This window comes from Ailuropoda melanoleuca, chromosome 12, assembly GCF_002007445.2.
Source record: "Ailuropoda melanoleuca isolate Jingjing chromosome 12, ASM200744v2, whole genome shotgun sequence".
Lineage (NCBI taxonomy): Eukaryota > Metazoa > Chordata > Mammalia > Carnivora > Ursidae > Ailuropoda > Ailuropoda melanoleuca.
In genome coordinates this window covers 15,967,428-15,983,698 of record NC_048229.1, presented here as the reverse complement: position 1 = coordinate 15,983,698, position 16,271 = coordinate 15,967,428, and the positions used below count along the sequence as shown (strand labels likewise).

General features: G+C 49.4%; 1 protein-coding gene across 1 annotated transcript; it reads right to left on the bottom strand.

Annotated features, from left to right (window-relative positions):
• Positions 1–624: 624 nt before the first annotated feature.
• Positions 625–11,695, bottom strand: UNC119B (unc-119 lipid binding chaperone B). Its single transcript, XM_002928886.4, has 5 exons — positions 11,422–11,695; positions 8,732–8,845; positions 6,341–6,464; positions 6,042–6,214; positions 625–4,177 (listed from the first exon to the last, which is right to left on the bottom strand). The coding sequence occupies exons 1-5, from the start codon at positions 11,663–11,665 to the stop codon at positions 4,065–4,067; spliced, it is 768 nt and encodes a 255-aa protein (XP_002928932.3). The 5' UTR covers positions 11,666–11,695; the 3' UTR covers positions 625–4,064.
• Positions 11,696–16,271: the final 4,576 nt, after the last annotated feature.

The following is a 16,271-nucleotide window of genomic DNA, read 5'->3' as shown; positions in this document are numbered from 1 at the left end:
GAACTAATGGCTGTGGTTGGCTAATGCCCTGAGGCCTTCCTTATCTTTCCACTGCCCCACCTGGGTGCCAGTTCTGGGTCAAAGAAGAAAGAAAACAGGAGAGGGGGAAATCAGTGAGTGGACATGGGCCAGTGATTGTTTCTGCGGCCAGACCATCCAAAGCAGACTTCCTTTAAAATTGTATTGTTGGTCACCTTAAACAACGATGTTAGTTTTCTATTAGAAGTATGCCAATTTCCCAGTAGAGACAGAAACCAGACAATGGTTTCAAGGGAACTTTAGGGGGTGAAATAACAGCCCTGTACCATGACTGTGATGGGGTAATACAGCTGCATGCTCGTCCAGCTGTATCTTAAACCAGGTGAATTCTACTGCAGTTAATACACACCTCAACAACCCTAACATTGAAGTATTATATACATTTTTTATTCTCAAAGCCTCCCAGCAAAACAAAGCAAAAATATTAAACCTAGAGCCCAGTATTTTTCCCTGATCACCCCAAAAACCAGCTACACTCATTATTTACAGAAAGGTCATGTAAAGAAGCGCAGAGCCCACCCCACCTCACACCTGCTCCCCCCAGCAACCCACGGGGCCCAGTCAGGGGACAAGAAAGGTTGCACGTACTGTGAAAATCTTTTATTACTGTCTCTTGTGGCAAAATAACATTTTGTACAAATAAGTCACCTAGTTTACTTTGGACACAAAGACAATACAAACTGGAATGAGGATCTTAGGTGAAGGGGAAAGAGGAGGAAGGACAGATCAGGTCATTGATGTTTCTTATATTCTGTGAAAAATAGATTTACAGGGGGAAAAAATAGACTTTCACAACCTCAATGACTTTACATGATCCTTTGTAAAACAAGGAGTTAAGTCCGCCTCCACCAGCCCCTTCCTGTGGCGAAGACGTTGTGACATGGAATGTGAGAAACAAGGAGTCACGACCAGCGCTTACAGCAGGCGAAGCAGCACCTCTGCATCGGGAATCCCTGGGCCCCGGCAAGGGATCTACACTGTGGCTCTGGGGACAGACCGTCTCCAGTCCCCACACCTCCCTGCCACCATGGTGACAAGAGCCAGCCAAAGTGGCTCGACAGAGAAAAAAAAGAGAGTACCCTGGGAGCCTACTGGGGGCGGCAGGACACACTAAGGCAAGACTCCCCCAACTTGTCCATGGCACGCAGCCTACTAAATCCAACCCAGAAATGAATTCCACCTCAACTGGAAAAACAGGTGGACGATTCACCGTCACTGCCATTTCAAGAATCACTCACCAGTCTACGGTGAGCCCCAGCTTCCCTAAATCACTGCCCTTGTTGGAGAATCAGATGACCCAAAGGCTGGAGGTGTCTTCCAGAAGTTCTGCAGGCCCCTGAAAACTTTCTCTGCCAGGCTGCTGCCATGTGTCCCTCCAGGAGCTGCCGCTCAGATGCCAGCTCTGAACAGGAGGCAGGGTCTCCCCGTGCATGTCACTTTCTTCCCTCCCCCTGTAGCACCCCAAGACAACTGCTATCAAAAGCCCCGATTCCTTAGGAACATGGCCTCCCGACTGAACTTCTGACTGCTTCGGCTACTTTCAGAGAAAGGACGACTTCCAATTCTCTCCGCACGTCAGGTACAAAAGCTTGAACTCCAAATTCACCCTTGTTAACCGCCCCCCCCCCCATGAGTGGTGATGCTTCTCAAGATTTCCTGAGTAGTGAGACACAAAAATCCAGACTCCCAGGTACAGAAAACCAGACTGACCTTCTGGAGCAGATGGCATATCCCTGTCCCCCTGGGCACAGATGGAGCACATGGCCTCAAGATGGTCTCCAGTGAGACTAAGGCAAGCTAACGGGGAAGAGGATACAGCACTACTCAAGCCAGAACGCCTGCCTCCCCTGCCCTCCCCCTACCGAAGGCAAACACTGCATATAAGAGACAGCCCACTAGTCCACAAGACGTGGTCTGCCCTGGGACACACTTCCAAGACATATGCTATTGAGCAGAGCTCTGGACAGCTCCAGAAACCACATCCTAGATAATAATTAAATATCAAATAGTAGACAATCTCCCGACGAGGTTACTGTCCCACAGAGAAGGAGTTATTCAGGATGCACACACAAACACGCTAAAGGAGCCACAGGGAGAAACGAGGTAAGGAGGCGGTACTGCTGTCTGTCCACAGATAAGGAGGGAAGGAGGGCAATGCAGCTTTTCCCAGCAGCACGTGGGACAGAGCCACACATAAGGCACCTGGATTTGCAGTAGACTCCAGTTCTGAGATTCACCGGGTCCAGTGATGAGTAACCCATCTGCAGGATGCCTGGTCTCGTCCCTGCCTCAGTGGTTGGATCCAGTGCCAGCACACAGGAGTAAGGATTTCCTCAGCGAGAAAGCTGCCAGCATCTGGCACGGCCCAGACGCTGGCCTGGCACAGAGCACTTGGCCAAGGTTCAAGGCCACTCACACTCCAGAATCCGAAGAGGGAGCAACACTGGTTAGCGAATGCACAGGGGGCTTCTGTGGCCAAGTGCTGGCCCTTCTGTCCTGGGCACCGTGTGGCCTTTGTCCCAAGCACCTTGGGGGACTGCTCTCCTTCGGCTACTACGATGCTTCACAGTGACTATTACCACATGCCCAGGCCCTTCCTCCTGCTACCTTTCTGTCAATGCTAAGCCCCGGCCACAGTGACAATCTTATCAGAGGGTCAGCCACCCCAGTCAGACCGCTGGGAGGAGCTGAGGCGGTAAGAGGCTATCCAGGAAAGGCCCAGGGACAAAAGTAGCCCATGAGGATGTGCAGGGAAGGTTTTCTAAGAACACCTTTCGAGAGCCACCTTGGCCTAGTTCATTCATCCTTTCCAAACACCCCAAAGCATTTCAACTAGGAGTATGAAGGATCAGAATACGCATTACTGAGGTCTGACCTGCCAGGATGGTCCCAGAAATTACTTCAGGAGAAAGGTCGACAGGAAAATCCTCCTAAATAAGAAATCTACAAAGAGTCTCAGAGGCAAATCCACACCAAAGCCAATCCTGCAGGCTCTCCTGTGTAGAGAAAATCAAATCCCTCCTTTAAGTAGCTGCTGGTCCGTAACTATCCCGGGCCCCAACATGAGCCAGATTAGCCCCAGAAGTCTGTTTAATACTATCAAAGTCTAACCACACCTCACATATGCTGGGAACACCACGGTCCTCTTATAAAACCTCCCTGAAAGATGACTAGGGAAAAAACAAAAAACAAAACCCAACACAAGATACAAGGCCTGCTGTGGCCTCGAGATCCTACTGTTCCAAGAGCACAAAACTGACAGTCTGTTTCAGGACAGACTCCAAAGTCAGGAGGCAGGACAAGCAGAGCAAGCTCATCTTTCCTCCGAAATGGCAACAGGAAGGCAGTGCCAGGCTGAAACCTCTCCGCATCCCCAGGGGAGCGGTGGAAGATCCTGAAGTCGGACAGAGAAGCACGCCTCTCCACAACGTGGACCTTTCAGTTTGACAACCCTAGCGGCCCCCGGCACTCCCACTCTTGGCACCCCTCCACCACCCCCTTTCTTTCCAGTTGCTTTAGAACTACATACAAGCTGAGGTCAGACTACGTCAACAGCAACACTGTAAATGAGAGGAGGAATTGCCTAGAAGAGGCCTACCTTTCAGTTTCTCACAGTGCCCAGGAATCTACGGAGAAGCTGCTGACCTGCGAGCCGGGCAGCCAGAGCCTCCTCACCCCGACACAGCTGCACCTGCAGACACCCAGGCCATCAACACAAGCTGCAGGCGGCTAGGACTACAGGAAAAGACACTTGCTTTTTTCTCTGGACTCCAGGAGCCTTACCCTAATCCTTACTTTACTCTAGTACCTCTGCGACCTATGGGGCAGGGAAAAGGGAAGGGGAAATACTGCGGAAGAAAACACAGCACTGCTTGGCACATCTCGAGTACAGGAAACTACCACCCCAGCCCTGGCTTCCTGGGACCAGGTTCCAGACGTGTGGTGACGAACAGCAGGCTCAACCAGCTCCATGTGCCAAGACCTTGGGCCACAGCAAAGCACCGCCCCGTCCGCTCCTGCAGCAGTCACTGGCCTCCATTATAGGCATAGTCAGCCTTGTTGTGCATTATCAGCTTGTTGTCAACAAAGTAGAAGCTGTCAGAACGGGTCTCATAGGGATTTTCAATCATCAGACGAACTGCAAGTCAGAGAGAGGGAAACAGCAAAGACATATGTGAGAATCTGCCCCATGGGCTAGGTGGGGAAAACGTAGTATCCCCTCTCTCATTCATAAGACAGGCCTCCAGAACGTGTGAGTATACTCTGCCAGAGTCACGAGGTCGGAACGGGGCAGGGGGGGGGGGGGCTTGGAGAACCGGAGAGAACCACAGAGGCCCCCAAATTAAACACGATACCCACTTCAACATAAGGAGGCGATCAACTCTGACGTGGCGCTCCTTGGGCATCTCCAGCCCTTAATCAGAACCCCAGGGAAACGGGATTACCTTTTGGCCAACAAGGCCCACCGAAGACTGTTTATTCAGTACTTCTGGTCTGTTCCCCACCTCTAGACATTCTGGTCCAAATTCCAAAAGCTGAGCCTCACTGTGCCCACTTCCCACGGGCACCCCTGACAACCAAAGGAAGCCTAGGAGTGTATGAGTGGGGGGGGGGTGCGCGGCACAAAGGGCGAGGAGCCTTTCACAGGCATGGCTCAGGGTATTAACTCGCAAATGACCCAGCAAAAGATCTGCTTGTCTTGGGATCCAGATTTCAATCTTCTGTTTGCTCAGGCAACTGCCCAGCCATCTTTAGCCATACTAGAGTCAAGATAATTCATGGTCACTACCTCTGGTCAGTTTTGAGTTCATGACCATATGCTAGTTCAGTTCCTCCGGAGAAACCGCTTGTTTACCACAGTTCTCAGAAGATGAAATGGATTGTTTAAAGTCCTTTGAACCCACTCAGGCCGAAGTTATTTGGTTTATATCCAGAATATTAACCTCCACAATCTTTCAGCTCATTTGGTTTCAAGAAGAAAAGTTCTACCAACTTGGTTAAAAACTTGAAATGTTACGCATAACCCTTTCTCATGAGATCTACATACTCCGGCCCAGCTTGGGTCCCCGGATCAGATGCTGCCGTGAACAGCCTGCCCCATGGGCAATCCTCGTTTTACCTGGGAACTGCACTGTCAATGCAAGTGAGAATATTCTGGTTTTTGGAATGTAACAGTTTTAAGGACCTGGGATTCTGAGAAAATCAGTCAGTGTATGTAGATCCTTCCCTACAACTCAGCCCAACTCCCCCCACTATTCACAAGATCCTGCTCACATTCTCACTGTTCTGGAGCCATTTTCCCCGGTTACCAGCAGAGAATGGTGGTGACCCAAGAGAGCTCCACCAGAGTCACAGGGACTGATAAAGTGCATCTTTCTCTGGAGGAGTCCACCTCTTCCCCTGCCTCAGCTTCTCCCTCTGGTGCCTCCCCAGTTTTTCCTCCTCTGAACGATAGGATTACTCTTCCTAAGACATGGCTTCCATCCGGCCACTCCTGCTGCTCCAAACTCTGTAACAATTCCTTATTTCCTGCGGATCTATTCTGACAGCAGAGGATGAGAAAGACCTCTGATTCTAGTTAGCCCCCAGCTTCACTTCTCCCTCTAAGGAGAAAGGGGAAGGCGAACAAGGAGTTCCGGGCAGGAGCCAATGACTAGAACACAGTGGAAAACCAAGTGGCTCGGAGAAGCGCTCTAGCTAACCCTAGGTCCGGGGATCGTCACGGGCCTCCCCTCAACTCCTCAGTCACCCCCTTTCCCGCAGCAGGCACCTGAAGCAGAAGGCTTGCATTATTAAAACCTTCGATGCTCCCATCCAGGCAGAGCTTGAAACCCTAGACAGGAGCGCTAGGAAATGAGAAGCCTGAGGTCAAATGCCAAGAGAGGCATCACGTCATCACCTCCCTCCTCTGCCAAATGAGGGCGTTGGACCAGACGGACTCCAAGGTTTGCTCCTTCTAGCCCCAAGAATCGAGAACGGTACAGAATTCAGGGGATACATACTGACATCCTCAGAAAGCTGGGGAAACTCATAGATATGTTCACAAGTGTTCCTACTACTGGGGATGCAGAAGCCGAAATCGAAGTCAAAGTTTTTCAGCAAGCGTTCCCGGAAATAGTGCCGCTCGATCATCCGGAAGTTTGACACAGGTTTGTCTCCCACTGTGAACTCCACTCTGCAAAATAAATCTCTGTGAGCCCTACTTGGCCTCCTCCCTCCTCTAAAGCCAATCCAGAACCCAAATGAGAACATTCTTTGTGGACATGCGAGTGTTCTCCCCTCCAGAAACACCGGTACTCACGTCGCCCCGACTGTCCGGAGGCGGAGAAAGGCTGGTGTGAACTGATAGCGGACAAAACGTCCTGCACTGATATCCACGTCTCCACCTTCATTCTCCTCTTCTTCCTCCTCCTCCTCCTCTTGGTCTGAAAGAGCACACAGAATCTTGAACGTATTCACGGGTCCCAACAGCACAACAATGAACGGTACTAACACCCACAGCAGGATGGCCATTATTCACTGCGCATTTGCTACATACCGGGCCTTGTGCTGATCACTTCCCAGAATCCTCAGAGCAACCCTGTGGGGGGTCATCATCATCTCTGTTACAGATCAGGATGCAGCAGCTCAGAGAAGTTAAGTCACATGTCCAAAGTCCCCCAGATAGTAAATGGAGGAAGTGGGGATTTGAACCCAGGGACTCGAAGCTTGTTCTCAAACGCTAAGCTATTTACCTTTTATGTAGTCTAGGGGCTTGGGCCATATCCTAAGAGAGCCAGCCTGAAATACAAGCCAGGTGGTAGGCCCCTGGCACGGTTGACGGCATACAGACACGTCTGCTGGTGACAAGGCTGCAGTGCTAGCCGCCAACCAGAAAAATGAGACTACAAAGGTTGAAACTAGTCAAAAGGCCAGTTCAAAGAATGCAAAAATTTCTGACAGGCAGCAAAGATAACCCCTAGAAATAATCTTGTTATTTAAATGGAAGTACTGGCCTACAGTCTTGGGGTACCCCAGGCCACGCCAAGTCCAACACTGACCATCTGGGAAAGTGAGGCAGACAGGCAATGGACCAATGTGTGGGACCTGAACAAGGACGAGTCTAGTCCATTCCCAAAGCCAGAATGTAGAAGTTTTGTAAAACGAATCAGAGAACCATTCTAATGTGAAAAACAAGGGAGTTCCCACTAGTAGCCATCCAGAGTCCAGTTTCTCCAGGTATAGGCTGAATGTGGGTGCAACTTATGTCTTTTTTAGCCCCAAACATCTCCGCCTATGACAACCCCAAGAGCATATGGGGACCCAGACTGAGCAGAGGTTCAAAGCCAGCCACTCAAGAGTCCTCCCTCCAACAGTGTGATTCAGAGACAATCAGACCAAATCGTCTCAGGGATTCGAACTCATCAGAACAAGTGCAGCAGGAGGTACTCTTTAGGCAGGAGCACAGTCTAAGTGAATCAAGATCCCTAAAGGGAAAGGCTGAAGAAGTTGAAAATCAAGGTATTTTTACAGGATCTAAAACTGACTTCTTGAGATAGTTCAATTCTATACTGAAATGACTACTGTGGGCCCAGCTTAACCCAAATCCACACATCTGAAGGAGCCCTGGGGTCCTCCAAACATCTGAAGTGCCAGGATGTGTCACTTAGGGATGTGAATGCCACAGAACCAGGAAGCTGGTTGGCCCGGATCCTCCCAACACCAGCTAAGTACTCTCAAGCTGGAGCCGTTAGGTGCCTTGGTCAGCCCTAGATTATGAGAGCACAAAGGATGCCGGATGGGGTGAAAAGACCAGGGCTCCAGCCTTGGCTGGACAATGAACCCGACCTAAGACTTTCTCAGGAAAGCCTTTTGACCCATCTGGGATACTGCCTGCCTTACCAAATTTACAGGCTCTTTCTGAGCAGCAAATCAGACGCAAAAAGAATTATTAATACAGACTTTGGTGACTACTCTGCAGTCATCTGAGCTGGTGTTCTAATAACTAACGCCAGAGGGTGCTCTGTCTCGGGTGATGAGCTCCAAGACTGCCATGTGGTCCCCTAGCCGGGAATGAGTCATCCTGGGGCTGCATCACAAGCACCGGAAGCATCTATTCAAAGCTACTTTAAGGAATCCCAAGTAGTTCATAGGTCTGGGCTTTCTGTTCATCCAAAAAATGGTGAAGATTAAAATCCAAACTAGGACTTACAGAGAAATAGGAGGCACTGATTAAAGGAAAGCAAGGGAGAAGACAGGGGAGCCTGGACCAGGACCCTGAGCATCACCCTTCCAGTGTCCCCAGGACATAAGGCTCAGGGGTGCTTTCCTCATTCCACTTTAATTCCAAGGCTTCCTTTCCTAAGTGGAGGCAACGCGGTAAGATAAACGAGCACAGGACCTTAGGAAAGTCACTTGGAAATTCTGAGCCTCAGTTTCCTTATCTGTAAAATGGGTATAATAGCTCCTCCCAGAAATGTGAGGATTACATGACCTGATACAAACAGAAACATGTGTACAACCAGCAGAGGGCAGATACTCAACAAACACCAGCCTCTCAGGGCAGCTTCTGACCAGCAGGGCCCAGCAGGCCAGGCTTCAGGAGGAGGTGTGGCAGGGGACTTGCTGGGGTCCTCGCTGCAGGATGCAATGGCTCACACAAACGGGAGCCTCAGAGAACTTCTCAAGTGGCTGCGACAATACTGAGGCCTACCTGAAACACAGGGTTTGGCAATCTCAAAGAGCACTGTCCCTGTCTCCAAGTCTCGAATTTTGAAACGAGTGAAATCAATACTGTAGATGTTATCTTCGGGTTTACATAAATAATCTGAAAATAAGAGAGAAAGACATAAATGCTGTTTAATAATCCTCCAAAACTACCATTTCTTTCTTGGTCAAGTTTTGAAGCAAACTCAGGGTTTTTCTTCTTACACAATTCACTTAAAATACACCCAAAAACTTCCTCTTATGTTATAAGCAAAAGTTGCGTGAAGAGAATAAGGGGATTGAAGAAAGAAAAAAAGAGCATGGATTTGGATGGGATGAAAGATTATCACAACACTTTTAGAAACAGGAATAGTATACGGGGCTTCCTTTGGAAACACCCCAAAAATGGCCTACAAAGGTTTCATGATCTATTAACTTGATGTCACAACAGGAGAGAATTTTTTTACAATTCCGTTTTAAAACATTTATGATGATCTAATGGCCAATATAGTGCCGGTTTGCCAGCTGTGAGTATCGCACAGCAGAGATTAGCAAACGTTTTCTGTAAAGGACCACATCATAAATAATTTAGACTTTGGGGCCACACTGTCTCTGTCACAAGTACTCAACTCTGTCACTGTAGCGAAAAGCGGTCGGAGACAACCTGCAAATAAATGAGCATGGCTGTAGTCCAATAAAACTATTTACAGACACTGAAATGTGAATTGCATATAACCATGCATGCCGAGATTTTTTTTTCCTCAACTATTTAAAAATGTAAAAACCATTCTTAGCCTGTGGACTGTACAAAATGAGGCAGTGGGCCATACCTACACAGGTGACAGGGCAGATCTGCTGGGAGGGCACTGGGCCAGAGAGAAGTGGAGCCTGTGACAACCTGAGCAGCTGGTCAGAATGGTACTGATCATAGGAAACTTCCCTGATTTCTTTCTACGACGACTCCTGAGAGCATCTTCTCCACAGCTCACTTGAGCACTTTTTCTTACATTGTCTGCTTGTGTTAGTTGTTCCATGTTTTACAAGCTGTCTCTCCAGTAATACGGCCAACTTGAGAGCTGCTGATTACTTTGTAAATCCTAAAAAGACTGAGATGGGTTCTGCACCTCAGAGGGTATTCAATAAATAACTTGCTGAACGGAACAGACTTGAACACAATCCAGAGGTCACCAAACTCTGCCTGTGGCTTTCTCCAGCAGGCTGCTGGGGTGAGTTTGAGCAAGAGCACCGATCCCAGAGTGCCCACTGAGAATGCCGCTTAGGGACAGGCAGGAGAATGGCCTGACTGACCCTGATATCAGGAGAAAGCAGGAGGCTAGAAAGCTCAGGTGATGAGCACTTCTGGACTTTATTGCCCCAAATGAAAATGGGGACAGAACAGAAGCAGCGTTTTCCCAATGTTTCAATAAACTGAACAGCAAGACCTTCTAAAGATACACTCAGGCATGCAAAGGACAGGCCCAATCTAACGGAAAGTGGGGACGATGAAATATCCAGAATCAAGTTAAACCTATCAGGAGATGGGAATTCCTTTTCATACGGGCTGGACCAAGGCCCACTGTCTAAACTCCCACCCTTAAATCACTAGAGCTGCCACCAGTTACCTAAGGTACACCTAAGCAGCCCCGGGCTGACAGCTAAAGCAATTCAGCGGGTAACACTGTGGCAGCCTTAGATCCATGGAGGAAGTGCTGGTGTGGCAGGGTTAGAAGTCTGGTAGGCCACAAGGATGGGCAGGGCAAGCAGGGTCTAATGGGGGAGGGGCGGAATAGCAGCAAGAGAAAGAGCCGCAAGTCAGGGCTTGGCTTGGAAGAGAACATAAAAAGGGAGGAGAACCAAGACAGGGTGGGCAATGTATTTCTTCCCACCCTTCCTTATTAACAACAAAACCGTGTAGGATGGCTGCATTTTAGGCAAGAAATGCATTTCTTAAACCCTGACGCATTCTTAATTCACTAGAACAGGTGTCAAAAGCAGGATTCACATTTTGGACTGTGTACATAAACTGAAACTTTATTAACATATTTTCTAATGTGGCAGTTTTAAATTTACATGAAATGCCACGGCAATGTTTGAGGAAGGAAGGGCCCCTCTGCACACAAAGGGGCAAGGCTTGGGACCAAAGGAGTAAGGGAGCCAAGGCAGGCTGGAGAGGGGGCTGTAAGGGGATGGAGTGGAAGGAAAAGCAAAGAAAGCAGGTAGGGGTCTGGGCGGGCAGAGACTTCAAAGGCTGGGAGTGGGCAGGCTGAGGGAGCCTGGCTGAGTAGGAACTTCACTGATATCCGTGGGTCTTCCAGGACGAGGGTGCAGTGGTCCCACTTAACCAGGGTCAGGAGGTTCCGGTTAAGCTAAGGGGGCTCCCTACCCAAACGGATCCAGCTAAGAAGGGGAAGGGCCGGGTCTGGAGGCCCAGCTGAAGCCCGCCGAGGAGGAGCCTGGCGTGGCCGGGCACAGGGGAGCGCGGTCAAGCTCAAGGAGAACCCCCTCCCAACCAGGTCTGGGTGAGGGTGGGGAGCGTAGAGCCGGCCCGGCAGAGCGGGGAACGACGCGGCCTGGCCGGCCGGGGGGGCCTGGGTGGACCCCGGGGCCGGTCAGACGGCGAGCGGCCGGCTCCGCTGAGGGCGACAAAGGGGCCCGGGGCCCGGCGCGAGGGCAGGGCGCGGTCAGGCCGGCACTCACTCTCGGTGACCCGGCTGAGGCGCAGGACGTGCTCGGGCCGGATGGTGTCCAGAGCCAGCAGCTCCTGCTCCGTGACCGCCGCCCCGACGCCATCCTCTGCCGCGTGGTGGGGCGCCTGCCGCCGCGCCTTGAGTCGGTTTAGGACACCGCCGCCCGCCTTCTTCTTCTCTTCCTTGCTGGCCACCAGCCCCCCGGGCCCAGCCGCCGACCCCGCGGCCGCAGTCTTCGGGTTCAACCCGCTCATCGCTCCGCTGCCAAGATGGCCGCCGCCTCCGCAGCGCCGTAACTATGGAGAGCGGGGGCGGGGCCCCGGGGTGGCACCGGGGAGGGGAGGGTCTGGGGGCGGGGCCTGCGGGGCAGAGGCCAGCAGCCGCCTGCTTGGCCAGCTGGGTCCCAGCCAGGTGGTGAGCCCTGGGGGCGGCCGGGGGTGCTAACCCCCCAGACTCCATCAGTCCCCCAAGGTCACCCCAAATGTCTTTAAAATATTTCATACAGTCAAATGACTTTCTGTCATATAAACTAGACAAGGCATCTTGAGGAAATATTTTCTAATCCTGTAGCACATAAGTTAAAACAGTGCTTGCTGTGCAAAAGCGGCTTTCCAATTAGATTACCATTTCTAAACCCTACTGTGCCAAGCTCTGAGCTAGACATCGGGCTAGACAACAGGAAATGTGAGAATGTGAATAAGGACACCTTATTCACTACTGTATCCTGGCAGTAGAGCTAATGCCTGACACAGTAGGTGCTCAATAATGACTGTATGAGTGCGTGAAGGAGTGCCCCACCATGAAGGAGCCCCCCCTTTGTTAGTGAAGGCTGTGAAGTACATAACTCGTTATGTGGACCTTCCTCTTGACCAGCCCAGTATGAATGAACTAGAAGACAAGCCAGACTGCTAACTGCTCTAACAGAGGTACAGCAATGGTGCTACCAGAGCACAAAGGAGTGGTCTGGCCGATTCGGTAGAGGCTTCACAGAGGTAACCTTTGCAAGGGACCCTGGAAGTTAATCATGATTTCACTAAGTGGACGAGGTGGGCCAAGGGATTGGGTGGGTGGGCAGAGGGTGTTAGGTTAAGGCTGCCCTCTCACACCCCAAGTGGCTCCTTCTCTAGGGATTCTGGGTCAACAGTCTTCTGTGTTAGAGGACTGGGCCCAACTGTTGTACCTTGTCTGCTAGGTCTGATATCACCTCTCAGGCAGACTTAGACCAGAGAGAAACCCCACCCCTCTCTCCATGATCAGCTTCAAGACTTGGTTTATGCCAGGGCTTGCTGGGTCCCTGTCACCTTATGTAAGGGGCTTGGGAGGGGCTGACAGGCCTAGCCTGGTTCCTGGACAAAAGTCAAACCTGACTCCATCCCAGCTGCCCAGCCTTGTGGAACAGTATGTGGCCAAGTTCCTATCTAAATGCTGCCCTATCTTCGAGAGATTACCACTGGGTAGCATTTACCAAACCATTCAGGAAAAATCTCATTTATTTTCTTTATTTCTTTATTTCTTTATTTGAGAGAGAGAGAGGTCACTAGCAGGGGGAAGGGTAGAGGGAGAAGCAGACTCCCCGTTGAGCAGGCAGCCTGATGCAGCACTCAATCCCAGGACCCTGGGATCATGACCTGAGCCGAAGGCAGTCGCTTAACTGACTGAGCCACCCAGGCGACCAGTTCAGGAAAATTTTAATAGGTGTGTACAAAGAATTAAAGTCCTTCCCTTCGCAAACAACTCTTTTTAAACCACTCAGCAGTGAGTGGTTGCTGAAGAGTATCCAGAAGTTTTAATATGCTACTTAATTGTGAATCACCAGAAGGGAGGCTCAGCAGGCAGCCATTTCCCACGCTCACTTGCTCACTAAACATTTGTTCTCAAAACACCGGGACTAGTTACCTGGATCCCCACTTTTCTTTCTGGGGATCACAACAAATGTATTAACCCCCTTACCTGCAATTTCAGATCGTTTAGCACAAAGATGTTTATCACAGGACCATTTCTAACACTGAAAAATCAAAATAAACTACAGTTGCAGCCATTCATGTTATGCAGCTGTTAAAAAGAATGAGATCCATCTATATATACCAGTATAGAGAGAGCTTAAAGATATATTAAGGGGGCGGGGACAAGGCATAGAATCCCATTTGTTTAAAATAGAAAGGACATGAATATATGGATTTGTATTTGTGACTGCACAGGAAGAGGTCTGGAAATGCACTGAAGTGTCAACTGCGGTTCCCTCTGAGGAGAGTATTGGAAGGAACTAAAAAGGGAATATATTCACTTTTGACACGAGGGCTGCTTATGTACTGTTTTATCACCGCAGGCATATGATCATGGGCTGCTTGTATATTAAAAAAATATATATCTTAGGATCTCTGTCTGGAAGAAAATGCTAAGCCAAAGTAGCCTTATCTTCTCTTAAAATTTAAAAGCAACTTCACACGTGATCACTTTTTTCTGCTCAAAAGAAAGTTAAATAAAAACTGCCATATAAGGGAGTTAGGGCCTGTACTCTCTCAGGTCACCACCTATGAATTGTGATTAAAAGGAAAAGGCTGTCCTTAGAAAACACACACAAAAATAATACGTGTATATAATAATATAGTGTATGTATTATAATATATATGTATGGAGTAGGAAAAATAAGGGCTATAAACTCCAATCTGCCTGTGCTTCTCTTCATCAAATCTTCCTAAGGTGTATCAAAAGGCTCTTTTAAAAATTTTTTACATAATACATAGTACATAAACTCACACTGTGTTTGGGGGAAAGAGGACAACAGAGATCTACCGCACTAAATAATAACCCCAAGGTTTCCCTGCGCTAGACGGGTGAAGAGCGGCATGCTGGAGAGGATGGATGGCCTTCCTTTCACCCCAGCTCCAAGCTCTGCAAGTCCCTCTCCTTTAGCTGGTTGTTTTCCTCGCTGTAAGAGGTGTGACAGTGGCTTTTCTCTGGGGCAGTCCCAGAGTAGCCAGGCAGTCTGCCTCAGATCAGGCCAGGCAGGTGGGGCCTGGAGCTGGTGCCGCCAAGGTAAGCAAGACATCAGAGGGCTTTTTTCTGCAAAGACTGGGAAATTGAGTCCTCCTTCCTACTGCCTCCTGAAGCTGCCATGCATCAAATCAGCGGGTCAGGCTGGGGCTGCAGGAATGCCTTGTGGTCTGGGACTGAGAGCTGGTAATTTCTCTAGTACCCAAGTCAACACTCTCCCTGGCTGAGGGTTGTTTTTACAAAGCATTAATTTATTATTTGTATCCCACCTGTTTCCAAAAAGGGTATCTGGCCTATTTCCAAGTCAATACAGCACAAGATTCGTGAGTGAAAACTCATGGAGCCTTGTAGAGGGCACGACTTTCAAATTTGTAAATGCATGAATTGTTTGACCCAGTAATTCCTTAATGGAGTCTAAGAAACACTTGCACGTGTGCACAATAAATGTGAAAATATGTGCATATGGACATATATAAAAATACATATAAAAGGAAATACACACACCAGACTGTCACCTGTATTAACCTCTAGGGATCAGACAGGTAGGTATGAGAATGATTGAGTTTTCACATTTTGCAACCCATATAACTTTAAAATATACATATATGTTTATGCATTTCCTGTATCCCTTAGTCTTAAAAGGTTACTTTTTTTTTTTTAAGATTTTTATTTATTTATTTGATAGAGAGAGACAGCCAGCGAGAGAGGGAACACAAGCAGGGGGAGTGGGAGAGGAAGAAGCAGGCTCCTGGCAGAGAAACCTGATGTGGGGCTCAATCCCAGAACGCTGGGATCACACCCTGAGCCAAAGGCAGACGCTTAACAACTGCACCACCCAGACGTCCCTTAAAGGGTTACTTTCTTTCCCAGAGAAGGAATATGATAAACTTCCACGTAACCATCACCCAGCATCATTAGTTATCTTCATTCACACAGTTCTTCTTATTTATTTTTTAGATTTTATTTATTTGAGAGAGAGAGAGAGTGAGAGAGAGCACAAAAGGGAAGAGGGTCAGAGGGAGAAGCAGACTCCCCACTGAGCAGGGAGCCTGACGCGGGACTTGATCCTGGGACTCGATCCTGGGACTCCAGGATGGTGACCTGAGCCGAAGGCAGTTGCTCAACCGAGCCACCCAGGCGCCCAAACAGTTCCTTTTAAAGAAAAGCCCATGGTGGCGTTGAGACCACAAGTGTGCGGTTCAACAGTCCCAGTCCTCACTCTGCCACTGACCAGCTGGGGGACTTTGCATGGGTCATCTATCCCCTCTGAGACTTCCTTTCCTCCTTTATATGTCGAGCTAGTCATGCGTCTCCCCTAGAGGTGTAGTGAAGAGGAGACGAGAAACAGCAAAGAAAAGCAAAAAGCACGATGCTGGTGCCAGGTAGTGTGTCTCATGAATGGTCACTATGCCAACCTATTTCTGCAGCCTTTCTGCAGGACCCCTCTGCCAAGGGCAGGCACGCCGGACGGGGAGAAGACATGGAGCTGGATGGGAGAGCGTGTTGACTGGAAAGAGCTGAGGGGAAACGAGCGGGGGACCAGGCTTGAGGAAGCGACACATGGACTTCAGGGGCAACAGCAAGGAAACCTAGGAGAGCAAGTCTTAGCACAAGGCCAAGCCAAAAAGCAAGTGGGGTTAATTTTACTAACATATACATGGGTAGCAACAGACAAAACTACAACTCTTGGGCCAGAGTCCTGCAGTGAGGTGCCTGCCATCTCAGGTTGCTAGAGAGCAGAGGCAATCCTGCTCCAGAACCTCCCTGCTCCACCTCCTCTCTGCCTTGACCCCTCACCACTGCTAACAGCAACAAGCTTTCCAGTAAATGTGGGGAAAACTCATCTCTCTTCCTCTATAAGGGGTG